A 13961-nucleotide genomic window follows, 5' to 3' on the forward strand; every position below is an offset into this window, starting at 1 on the left:
CATCAGCAGCAAACAACAACTGACACTTCCCAGGCCCTCTCAATTGCCATAGACTGCATACTCGCCCTTCTCTCCAAGACTCTTGCATTTACCTAAATCAGCACTCCATCCATAAACAAATCAAACAAAAAAGGTGGCATCAAACACCTCTGCCATAGACTAACCTTCACTTGGAACCATTCACCTTCCTCTCTTCCTACTCATACACACACCTTACACCCTTCTCACTGCTTCTAGCAGCTTACTTCCCTCACCATATATTCTTAAGACCATCCACATAGCATCTCTATCAAACCTATCATATGCCTTCTCCAGATCCATAAATGCCACATACAAATCCATCTGTTTCATTAATCATTTCTAACACACATTCTCCGAACAAATCCATCTGTTTCAATAAGTATTTCTCACAAACATTCTTCAAAGCAAACACCTGATCCACACATCCTCAACCTTCTGAAAATACACTGCTTCTCCCCAGTATGATGCTCTGTACATGCCTTCACCCTCTCAATCAATACCCTCCCATACAACTTACCAGGTACTCTCAACAAACTTATTCCTCTGTAGTCTGAACACTCACCTTTATCTCCCTTGCTTTTACAAAATGGTACTATACATGCATTCCTCTAATCCTCAGGCACTTTACCATGATCCATACCAACCAATCAATAACACAGCCACCCCCTTTCTATATAAATTCAACTGCAATATCATCCACTCCAGCTGCCTCTTCTTCCTTGACTAAACCACTCTCCATGACTCTCACTATGCATACCACCTTGACCAAAATACCCTACATATGCCATTCTATCATTAAAACACATTTAACAATCCTTAATAATTGGAGTAAGGAAAGTGTTTTACACATCTGGACGTGGACTTGCCAGTGAATGGATCCATGGAAGCAGAAACAAGTCATAGGATGGGGGAAGGGGCGAAGGTTCTGGGAGCAATAAAGAATATGTAGAAAGAGAGAACATTATCTCAGAGGGCAAAAATGGGTATGTTTGAAGGAACAGTAGTTCCAACAGTATCATATGGTGAGGCATGCGATATAGATAGAGTTATGTGGAGGATGGATGTGTTAGAAATGAAACATATGAGGACAATATGTACAGTGAGGTTAGGTTAGTTTGGGTTTGACTAAGTAAGTAATGAAAGGTTAAAAGAGATGTGTGGCAATGAAAAGAATGCGGTTGAGAGAGCAGGAAAGGGTATGCTGAAATGGCTTGGACACAGAGAGCATGAGTGAGGAAAGGTTGGCAAAGATGATATATTTGTCAAAGTGTTGGGAACAAGGAGACTTATATGGCCAAATTGGATATGGAAGGATGGAAAGAAAAATATTTTGAACAATCATGGCCTGAGCATGCAGGAGGGTGAAAGGTGTGCTATCAATGGACTGAACCAGGGAATGTGAAACATTTGGGGTATTTTATGGAATGGTCTGTGGGGCCTAGATGTGGATGGGGATCTGTATTTTCCGTGCATTAAATGACAGCTCGTGTACGGGTGTAGGCAGATTTTAGCCTTTCTTTGTTTTCTGATGCTACCTCACTGATGCAGGGGGTGATAATCAGGTTAGGGGGAAAAGAAAAGAATGTATATCTTTTTTCTTTTCCTTCATGCATTTGTTTGTTTCCTGTAGGGCATGAGGTGGTGTCAGCAATGGATGAAGGCGAGCAAGTACAAATATGCATGTGTGTATTTACGTACTGTTTATCCCCAACTTACGACCTATGCAACTTATGACCATCTGTACCTACAACCGGGAAAAAATATAAATCTAAAAATTACACTTGGTTGTACGTCCCCCACTGCTAACAGCTGCATGCGTACGATAGTGAATGTCAGACGATATCCTGGAATTATGTACATCATAGCATCTTTTTCAGTTCTCGTTCTTAGTTATTCAAGTGAATCTAAAAAATTCTGGTGCTGGATTAAACCATTTTTGTATTAAACACCAAAGAAGATGACAGGCAAGAGGAAAACCCATCACATGTTGATACATCTGGTAATAAGCCAAGGAAGGCACTCAATTTGGAATTGAAAATTAAGTTAATCAACCAATATGAAGGAAGAAACTTAATGTGCTTGCACATGATCTACAGATGTCCCATTGACATTCTCCACAATTCTAAAGGACATAAAGAAAAATATGTGCAGCAGTGAAAAGTTCAGCAAGTATAAAGTCTAGCCCTGCCTTGTGGCAAAACGGTAGATGCAGTAGATGGAAGTTGTAGGTTGGAACATTTAGGCAGGAGCATTACGTAGAAACATTAAGCAGTAGTAGATAGGAGTATCAGATAGAAGTAGCCATTACGAACATTAAGTGGGAATCTCTGCAAACACTTCGCTTGACTTGCCCTCTGCTAGTGGCCTGTTAAGGGTGAGGCACCAAAGGCTAAGAAAAGGCACTGAAGTTCTTTAGTTATGAAGACTCTGTTGCTGTGGCCACCCCCTTGAGGGGGTTCCAGCTGGAACAGGCATCAGAGATATAGATAGAGAGTAGATAATGAGAAGGTGAAAGCATGTACACAGCATTAGACAGGGAAGAAACAATGTGGTTTCAGTACAAGTACAGGATGTGCAGATTAGGCAATTGCTTTAAAGAATGTGTGTGAGAAATACTAAAGGAAACTGAAGGATTTGTACTTGGCATTTATGGAACTGGAGAAAGCATATGATCGAGTTGATAGAGATGCCTTGAGGAAGGTCTTTGGAATATATGGTGCAAAAAGAAAGCTGCCAGAAGCTGAGAAATTCTCATCAAGATTGTAAGGCGTGTGTGTGAGAAGGAAGAAGGGAGAATGTATTTCCTCGGGAATGTTGGTCTAAAGCAAGTGTGTAATGTCAATATAGCTGTCAAATTTGTTTATGGCTGAAGTGGTGACATGGCACTGGTGGCAGATTTGAGTGAGAAACTGGGTGTATGTGTAAAATGAAGATATTGAAAGTATATGTGAATAAAAGCAACATTATTAGGTTTAAGAGAACAGAGGAATAGGTTAGTTGGGGTGTGAGTTTGAATGGAGAAAATTTGGAAGAAGTGAGGTGTTTTAGATATCTGGGAGTGGAAACGGCAACAAATGGAATCATAGAGGGAGAAATGAGTCATAAGGTGGGTGAGGAAGGGAAAGTTCTGTAAGCACTGAGGAATATGTACAAAGAAAGGTTGTTATCTGGGAAGGCAAAAGAGGGGCAAGTTTAAAAGTATAGTATTTCCAGTGATGTTGAATAGATGCAAGGCATGAGGATGTGCAGTGACTGAAATGTTGGGGGACAATATGTGATTTGAGGTGGTCTGATCAAGTAAGTAATAAAAGATTGAAGAAGAAGTATGGTAATAAGAAGAGTGTGGTTGAGAAATTTGAAGTGTGAGTGTTGAAATGGTCTGGCCATATGGAGAATGAGTGAAAAAAGGCTGACAAAGAGCATATATATGTCATAAGTGGAGGGGAATAGGAGAAGGGACAGATCAAACTGTAGATGGTCAGGTGGAATGAAAAGATTTTGGGTGATCACGGCCTGAACATGCAGGAGGAGGAAAGGCTTGCAAAGGATAGAGTGAATTAGAACAATGTGGTATACAGGAGGCAATACACTATCAGTGGACTGAATCAGGACACAAGAAGCGGTTAAGGGAAACCATGTTAAGTTCTGTGGGGCCTGGTTGACAAATTGAATATATGTGTCAGCTGTAGAGGGAACGAGGAGAAGGAGACCAAATTGGAAGTGGAAGGATGGAGTGAAAAAGATTTTGAGGGATCGGGGCCTGAACATACAGGAGGGTGAAAGGCTTACAAGGAATAGAGTGAACTGGAATGATGTGGTATACTAGGGTCGACGTGCTGTCAATGGATTGAACCAGGGCATGTGAAGCGTCTGGGGTAAACCATGGAAAGTTTTGTGGGGCCTGGATGTGGAAAGGGAGCTGTGGTTTCAGTGCATTACACCTGACAGCTAGAGACAGTGTAAACGAATGTGGTCTTTTTTTTTTTTTTTGTCTTTTCCTAGTGCTACCTCATATGTGTGTGTGTGTGTGTGTGTGTGTGTGTGTGTGTGTGTGTGTGTGTGTGTGTGGGGGGGGGTTTGCTAATTCATGTGTGGCAGGTTGGCGACGGAAATGGATGAAGGCAGCAAGTATGAATATGTACATGGGTATATATGCATATGTCTGTGTGTGTATATGTATGTATACATTGAAATGTATAAGTATGTATATGTGCATGTGGGTGTTTATGTACATACATGTGAATATGGGTGGGTTGGGCCATTCTTTCACCTGCTTCCTTGCGCTACCTCGCTAATGTGGGAGACGGCGATTAAGTATAATAATAATAAAAAAGTATGATAAAATGCAAAGGTGAGTAATGTGGCAGCTGAGGTATAATTGGTGTCCATGGGGTATTCAGTGCTGTGAGTAGAAATGGTGAAGAGCTTTTAAATTTGTGTGCTGGAAAGACTGGTGATTGGGAATACCTGCTTTAAAAAGAGGGATATGCATGAGTATACGTATGTTACTAGGAAAGATGGTCAAAGAGCATCATTGGATTATGTGTTAATTGATAGGCATGTAAATGAGAGACTTTTGGATGTTAGTATGTTGAGAGGGGCAGCTGGAGGGATGTCTGATCACTATCTTGTGCAGGCGAAGGTGACGATTTGTAGAGGTTTTCAAAAAAGAAGAGAGAATGTTGGGGAGAAGAGTGGTGAGAGTAAGTGAGCTTCGAGAGGAGACTTGTGTGAGGAAGTATCAGGAGAGATTAAGTGTAGAATGGTAAAAGGTGAGAGCAAATGATGTGAGGGGAGTGGGTGATGAATGGGAAGTATTTAAGGAAGCTGTGACGGCATGTGCAAAAGATGCATTTGGCATGAGAAAAGTGGGAGGTGGGCAGATTAGAGAGGGTAGTGAGTGGTGGATTGAAGAAGTGAAGTTGTTAGTGAAAGAGAAGAGAGAGGTGCTTGGACAATATTTGAAGGAAAGTAGTGCAAATGACTGGGAGATGTATAAAATAAAGCAGCAGGAGGTCAAGAGGAAGGTGCAAGGGTTAAAAACAATGACAAATGAGAGCTGGGGTGAGAAAGTATCATTAATCTTTAGGGAGAATAAAAAGATATTTTGGAAGGAGATAAATAACTTGCATAAGACAAGAGAACAAATGAGAACATCAGTGAAGGGGCAAGGGAAGAAGTAATAACTAGTAGTGACAAAGTGAGAAGGAGGCCGAATGAGTATTTTGAAGGTTTGTTGAATGTGTTTGATGACAGAGTTGCAGATGTAGGGTGTTCTGGTTGAGTTGGTGTGCAAAGTGAGAGGGTCAGGGAGAACAGTTTGGTTAAGAGAGAAGAGCTAGTGAAAGCTATGCAGATGATGAAATCCGGCAAGGCGGAGGATTCGGATGGTATGGCAGTAGAATTTATTAAAAAAGGGGGTGACTGTGTTGACAGGTCGGTGAGGATATTCAAAGTATGTATGGATCATGGTGAAGTGCCTGAGGATTAGTGGAATGCATGCATAGTGCCACTGTACAAAGGCAAAGGGGATAAAGGTCAGTGTTCAAACTACAGAGGTATAAGTTTGTTGAGTATTCCTGGGAAGTAGTATGGAAGGGTACTGATTGAGAGAGTGAAGGCATGTACAGATCACTAGAATGGGGAAGAGCAGTGTGGTTTCAGAAGTGGTATAGGAAGTGTGGATCAGGTGTTTGCTTTGAAGAATGTGTGAGAAATACTTAGCAAAACAGATCAATTCGAATGTAGCATTTATGGATCTGGAGAAGGAATATGATAGGGATGACAGATACATTTTGTGGAAAGTCTTAAGAGTATATGGTGTGGGAGGTAAGCTGCTAGAAGCAGTGAAAAGCTTTTAACCAAGATGTAGGCCATGTATATGAGTAGGAAGAGAGAAGTGTGACTAGTTCCTACAGGTCAGTCTTTGGCAGGGGTGTGTGATGTCGCCATGGTTGTTAATCTATTCATGGATGGGGTGGTTAGGGAGGTAAATGAAAGTTTTTGAGAGAGTGGCAAGTATGCAGTCTATTGGGGATGAGAGGGACTGGGAAGAAAGTTGTTGTTTACTGATGATACAGCTCTGGTGACTGATTCGAGTGAGAAACTATAGAAGATGGTGACTGAGTTTGGTAAAGTGTGTGAAAGAAGAAAGTTGAGATAAAAGTGAATAAGAACAAGGTTATTAGGTTCAGTAGGGTTGAGGGAAAATTTAATTGGGATGTAAGTCTGAATGGAGAAAAATTGGAGAAGTGAAGTGTTTTAGATATCTGAAAGTGAACTTAAAAGCGAATGGAAGCATGGAAGTGGAAGCGAGTCACTGGGTGGGGGAGGGGGCAAAGGTTCTGGGAGCAATAAAGAAAGTGTGGAAGAAGATAATGTCATCTTGGAGAACAAAAATGGGAATGTTTGAAGGAATAGTAGTTCCAACATTGTTATATGGTTGTGAGGCATGGAGTATAGGTAAAGTTGTACAGAGTAGGGTGGATGTGATGGAAATGAAATGTTTGAGGATGATATGTGGTATAAGGTGATTTGATCAAGCAAGTAATGAAAGGGTAAGAGAGATGTGCGGAAATAAAAAAAAGTGTAGTTGAGAGAGCAGAAGAGGGTGTGTTGAAATGATTTGAACTTATGGAGAGAATGAGTGAGGAATGGTTGACAAGACAGGAGATGGAAAGGATGGAGTGAATAAGATTTTCGAGTGCTTGAGGCTTGAACATGGAGGAGGGTGAGAGGCATGCACAGGATACAGTGAATCGGAGTGAGGCAGTATACAGGGGTAAACATACTTGTCAATGGAATGAACCAAGACATGAAGCAGCTGGATGAAACTAGAGAAAGGTCTGCGGGACCTGGATTTGAACAGAAGTGTGGTTTGGTGCATCATACATGAAAATGAATGGATATGAGTGAAATTTGCCTTTTCTTCATCTGTTCCTGGTCCTACTTACTGGTGCAGAAAACTACGTACAAATATGAGAGGAAAAGAAAGAAGTTATTAAATCTCAGACGGTAGGTCACAATCAAACATCTTTCATATAAGCATGATAAGTCTTCAAGTATCACCCAAACAGTTTGTGTGATAACAAACATACTTCCATGAAGTTTACGGTAAACTATATCAAGTGGTGGATCTTTCATAGAGCACCAATACTTATTGAAATTAGTTTCAATCATCCTACCAGTCTAATGAGAAATCCATCTTTCTTCCTCAGTCTCTGGTGTTACAGCTAACTTTATTGATGTTACCCTGGTTCTTGAGTTATATTCCTAACCATTTTAAGTTCCTGATTAGCTAAAAAAAAAAATCCTCAATCATCTTTTATAGCAGTTTATCAAGTTTAACTTTTTACACTAATTATCAATATGATAAACATGATATGGACAGTGCAGTGTTTCTATTCATTTTACTATAATATTTCAAAGCTGGAATGACAATGTGTAATAACTAACTTTATTTGTAGATATAGGTATCTGCATTTAAAGTTTAAGTTCCTATTGGCATACTTAAGAATATTTTCTATCCCCTGTACTTTTGTTTCTTTCATCATCAATGTCAAAGTCATTTACAGTTGAGATCAGATATAAGTCTGAGCTGATATCTTTTATCAATTTATCTATCTACAATCAGCATAAGATCCATTTCTTGAAAGGGTCCAAGTTTTACTCCATGACCTTTTTTTCAGATCCTGCAGCTCCAATGCCGCACTACTTCAAGTAACAGGAAAATGATGGACTCTTTTAGAGTGACAAGTTCTTTACTACACTTTATTCCCTTTTGTCAAAAGACCATGATACATCCTCGCCAAAGGTGACTTTTCACTCAGGGTGTAACCAAAGGCAGGCAGAGTCTAGTAACACCTCTGAGCCAATATATTTTCCTGCACAAAGTATGATGAAATATATCATAAGATCAATTAAGTAAAATGCTGTTACCATGAAACCCATGTATGCTATGTCCCATCTTGGCAAGCCTTAATCATATTGTTTGTTCAGTAGCTGAAAATCTGCTTGATTTTAACACTATGATAATTATGAATGACCCCATAACTGCCCCTGCCACAATCTCAAAAACAAACACTTACTGACTTGATAAATTACATCTTAGCTTGTTGTTATGACCTATATTTAATAATGTAAGTAAAACTTTTCACTAACTGTACTACATTCTGAGAAGTTGTAAATGGTTTACATCAAGAAACACTATTGTTTACAAACTCTAAAAAATATACACTTTCTCAAAGGAACTTACTGTAAAAGTTCCCCGAGAGAGACTTACGCAAGCCTTCTGTAATGGTTGAGCCACTCCTCTGTCATCTGAGCCACTGCCAGAGGCTTTTTGGTAAGATGCTGCTGGGCCACTAATATTCCTCCCTCGCTAACACATACCTCCAGCCACTGTCTCAGTAATGTTTCCTCGCACCCAACCTTTGAAAGAGTAAGAAGGGAACTTATGAATCAATTTGTGTTTTATATAGGCTATTTCATTAACTTCCACTGTTGGTTTTCATAAAAAGTTTATGAGATAAAACATAAAATCACACATTTGGCTTTCATCCACCTACCAAACTATACATCTAATACAGTTTATATAAAAGTGCTCCTTCTTTATCTATAAAAAAAAAGACTGGTTTAAGTGGAACTTCCTCTACACAGTAAGACCATTATGCCATTATCACCATTTATATCACCTGCATAAAGTATATCCACTACTTCCAATCCTTCCTTTTACTTCAATTCTACATATACAATTCCATTGATAACCTAAACTTTTCTCACTCCCACATCAGTGCACAGTAAAACCTCTTATCCAAACTGCTTTGGGGAAACAGCTGTTTTGGATAACATTTCCAGCTACTTGAAATTTTATATATAATTCAGAAATTGTAACATTCTGAAATACTTTAATTATTTATTTATTTTCATTTTTGCTTTATCACTGTCTCCCACGTTAGCGAGGTAGAGCAAGGAAACAGACGAAAGAATGACCCCACCCACCCACATACACCTGTATATACATACACGTCCACACACGCAAATATACATACCTATACATCTCAATGTATACATATATCCCTATCCCCTTGGGATAGGAGAGAAAGAATACTTCCCACGTATTCCCTGCGTGTCGTAGAAGGCGACTAAAAGGGGAGGGAGCGGGGGGCTGGAAATCCTCCCCTCTCATTATTTTTTTTTTTTTTAATTTTCCAAAAGAAGGAACAGAGAAGGGGGCCAGGTGAGGATTTCCCTCAAAGGCCCAGTTCTCTGTTCTTAACGCTACCTCGCTAATGCAGGAAATGGCGAATAGTTTGAAAGAAAGAGAACATACACAGACATATACATATATACACATGTACATAATTCATACTGTCTGCCTTTATTCATTCCCATCGCCACCCCGCCACACATGGAATAACAACACCTTCCCCTCTCCTGTGCGCAAGGTAGCGCTAGGGAGACAACAAAGGCCCCATTCGTTCACACTCAGTCTCTAGCTGTCATGTAATAATGCACCGAAACCACAGCTCCCTTTCCACATCCAGGCCCCACACAACTTTCCATGGTTTACCCCAGACGCTTCACAAGCCCTGGTTCAATCCACTGACAGCACGTCAACCCCGGTATACCACATCGTTCCAATTCACTCTATTCCTTGCACGCCTTTCACCCTCCTGCATGTTCAGGCCCCGATCTTTTTCGCTCCATCTTTCCACCTCCAATTTGGTCTCCCACTTCTCCTCGTTCCCTCCACCTCCGACACATATATCCTCTTGGTCAATCTTTCCTCACTCATTCTCTCCATGTGAACAAACCATTTCAAAACACCCTCTTGTGCTCTCTCAACCACACTCTTTTTATTACCACACATCTCTCTTACCCTACTATTACTTACTCACTCAAACCACCTCACACCACATATTGTCCTCAAACATCTCATTTCCAGCACATCCACCCTCCTGCGCACAACTCTATCCATAGCCCATGCCTCGCAACCATACAACATTGTTGGAACCACTATTCCTTCAAACATACCCATTTTTGCTTTCTGAGATAATGTTTTTGACTTCCACACATTCTTCAAGGCTTCCAGAATTTTCACCCCCTCCTCCACCCTATGATTCACTTCCGCTTCCATGGTTCCATCCACTGCCAGATCCACTCCCAGATATCTAAAACACTTCACTTCCTCCAGTTTTTCTCCATTCAAACTTACCTCCCAATTTACTTGACCCTCAACTCTACTGTACCTAATAACTTTGTTCTTATTCACATTTACTCTCAGCTTTTTTCTTTCACACACTTTACCAAACTCAGTCACCAGCTTATGCAGTTTCTCACACGAATCAGCCAACAGCACTGTATCATCAGCGAACAACAACTGACTCACTTCCCAAGCACTCTCATCCACAACAGACAGCATACTTGCCCCTCTTTCCAAAACTCTTGCATTCACCTCCCTAACAACCCCATCCATACACAAATTAAACAACCATGGAGACATCACGCACCTCTGCCGCAAACCGATATTCACCGAGAACCAATCACTTTCCTCTCTTCCTACACGTACACATGCCTTACATCCTTGATAAAAACTTTTCACTGCTTCTAGCAACTTACCTCCCACACCATATATTCTTAATACCTTCCACAGAGCATCTCTACCAACTCGATCATATGCCTTCTCCAGATCCATAAATGCTACATACCAATCCATTTGCTTTTCTAAGTATTTCTCACAAACATTCTTCAAAGGAAACACCTGATCCACACATCCTCTACCACTTATGAAACCACACTACTCCTCCCCAATCTGGTGCTCTGTACATGCCTTGACCCTCTCGATCAATACCCTCCCATATGATTTCCCAGGAATACTCAACAAACTTATACCTCTGTAATTTGAACAATCACCTTCATCCCCTTTGCCTTTATACAATGGCACTACACATGCATTCCGCCAATCCTTAGGCACTTCACCATGAGTCTTACACACATTAAATATCCTCACCAACCAGTCAACAACACAGTCACCCCCTTCTTTAATAAATTCCACTGCAATATCATCCAAACCTGCTGCCTTGCTGGCTTTCATCTTCCGCAAACCTTTCACTACCTCTTCTCTGTTTACAAAATCATTCTCCCTGACCTTCTCACTTTGCACACCACCTCGACCAAAACACCCTATATCTGTCACTCTATCATCAAACACATTCAACAAACCTTCAAAATACTCACTCCAACTTCTCATATCACCAGTACTTGTTATTACCTCCCCATTAGCCCCCTTCACCTATGTTCCCCTTTGTTCTCTTGTCTTACACACTTTATTTACCTTCTTCCAAAACATTTTTTTTTTTTCGCTGTCTCCCGCATTTGCAAGGTAGCGCAAGGAAACAGACGAAAGAAATGGCCCAACCCACCCCCATACATGTGTATATACATACACGTCCACACACGCAAATATACATACCTACACAGCTTTCCATGGTTTACCCCAGACGCTTCACATGCCCTGATTCAATCCACTGACAGCACGTCAACCCCGGTATACCACATCGATCCAATTCACTCTATTCCTTGCCCTCCTTTCACCCTCCTGCATGTTCAGGCCCCGATCACACAAAATCTTTTTCACTCCATCTTTCCACCTCCAATTTGGTCTCGCACTTCTCCTCGTTCCCTCCACCTCCGACACATATATCCTCTTGGTCAATCTTTCCTCACTCATTCTCTCCATGTGCCCAAACCATTTCAAAACACCCTCTTCTGCTCTCTCAACCATGCTCTTTTTATTTCCACACATCTCTCTTACCCTTACATTACTTACTTGATCAAACCACCTCACACCACACATCGTCCTCAAACATCTCATTTCCAGCACATCCACCCTCCTGCACACAACTCTATCCATAGCCCACGCCTCGCAACCATACAACATTGTTGGAACCACTATTCCTTCAAACATACCCATTTTTGCTTTCCGAGATAATGTTCTTGACTTCCACACATTCTTAAAGGCTCCCAGGATTTTCGCCCCTTTTTATTCTCCATAAAATTTAAAGATACTCTCTCACCCCAACTCTCATGTGCCATCTTTTTCACCTCTTGCACCTTTCTCTTGACCTCCTGCCTCTTTCCTTTATACATCTCCCAGTCATTTGCACTATTTCCCTGCAAAAATCGTCCAAATGCCTCTCTTCTCTTTCACTGATAATCTTACTTCTTCATCCCACCACTCACTACCCTTTCTAATCTGCCCACCCCCCCACGCTTCTCATGCCACAAGCATCTTTTGTGCAAGCCATCACTGCTTCCCTAAATACATCCCATTCCTCCCCTACTCCCCCTATGTCCTTTGCTCTCACCTTTTTCCATTCTGCACTCAGTTCCAAGTTAGAATTTGCTTAAATTTGTTTATCCTCTTCATACGCAATATCTATAAGGCTTCGGCCTTATGTCAAAAGCCATCTTATTAAAAAAGCCCTTATTTATGATACCTTCATGCTGGTACCAATGCTACTTATAGACAGACCTCTGTACTACTCCTCTACGAAATGCAGGAAAAAACTGCAACATAATATCAAATATGTAAGCTTCCATGTTTACTTTTATGTACTGGTATAGAGATTTCCTAATGTTTTTCCATTGTATTTGATATCAATTGTGGTTTGGTAGTAAGGTCTTTGTAGGCTAGCTTAGGCCTTGGCTACTGTAATGAAAGGAATAGGAATTGTGGCAGTTGTTGAGTGATTTAAGTTTGATAAAGATTAAAATTCTTTGTCCTTCAATTCTTTTTTTGTCTTTAACATCAATTGGACATATTCAGTTTTTTTCTGAATTCTTAACTAAGCATGCATTTCAACCTCTTAGAAATACTTTTCTTGAAACAGTTGAACCCGAATTTTTGTCACAATAGTGTCTCAAAAATGCAACAGTTAAATGACTATATACAATATACACAATGTAATGACCTGAAAAGCACTAAACAACCACCTTCCTAACCCAGTCCTGAACTCCACTCTTCCAGACATTTACTCACCTAAAATCACACTACCCAGACATGCACAAGTTACACTATCTTGCTTGTATTACGGGGCACCATCTACCTCTCCAACACTATAACATAAACTGAATGTATCACAAGACCTCCCACACCAAGAAAACCTACTCCTCAATTATCCTGCACTCACCCCACATATGCAAACGAACATTGCAAGAACCCTACAGAAAAGGATCCTAGAGCAGGTAGATAAGGTAAGGTATCAACTTTGACAAAATTTTTATTCATATTCAATCATTCAACCACTTCACTGTTAACTCTAACACAGTCTCTGCACTTCTTGCAAAATTCTTAACTGAATACTTAAGCTTACCTCAGCTTGTGTGAGGAAGTGCACTGGCAGAAGTTTGGCATCATGGGTCATCAATGGGAGAAAAACCATCTGTGACTCACCAGCATCTAAGATTGCACCTGAGGAAGACAAAAAATCTATAACTGACATATCAGCAGCAGCAGAAGAATAAAAAAAACTACATAAAAATTCTTAGCAAATCGCTAGGGCAATGGAACATAACACTGAACAGCCTCCAAATCATGACTCAAAGCCCATGAGATTTTCTACAGAATACTGCAGATACTTCCAAATTTGGTCAATATGTTAGTTAGTTGCTAAACTTGTATCTAAACAGAAAATTCTAGATACACCCCATCCTTCCCTGAATCAGAAAGAAATTTTACAAAATCCAGTCATTTGGCTGACATCACATTCTAAACTACAGTGTATACGAAAAAAATCCTGTAAAAGTTATGTTGTGGTTTGCCCTCTTTATTTCTAAGAAGAATTTTCAACAATCATATCAGACCTTTTACAACAAGTGAATGGCCCATTTGTTGAACTTTCATTAATTCAAGAATTCTTGATTAGGTTTCTCTAATC

General features: G+C 40.4%; 1 protein-coding gene across 4 annotated transcripts in view; it reads right to left on the reverse strand.

The window, feature by feature from the left end:
- Positions 1 to 13961, reverse strand: part of trbd (ubiquitin thioesterase trabid) — an 88979-nt gene that overhangs the window by 13825 nt on the left and 61193 nt on the right. For 3 of the 4 annotated variants that reach the window (XR_011713230.1, XM_071665560.1, XM_071665561.1), the window contains exons 9-10: positions 13398 to 13495; positions 8303 to 8451 (exon numbers count right to left, since the gene is read on the reverse strand). Coding sequence is in view for 3 of the 4 variants with exons in the window: in XM_071665560.1 (XP_071521661.1) it covers positions 8303 to 8451; positions 13398 to 13495 (247 nt within the window). In the remaining variant the exon portion in view is untranslated. Of the gene's footprint in view, positions 1 to 8275; positions 8452 to 13397; positions 13496 to 13961 lie in introns of all 4 variants that reach the window. The other variant, XM_071665562.1, reaches the window with a different exon arrangement.

This window comes from Panulirus ornatus, chromosome 10, assembly GCF_036320965.1.
Source record: "Panulirus ornatus isolate Po-2019 chromosome 10, ASM3632096v1, whole genome shotgun sequence".
Classification (NCBI taxonomy): Eukaryota; Metazoa; Arthropoda; class Malacostraca; order Decapoda; family Palinuridae; genus Panulirus; species Panulirus ornatus.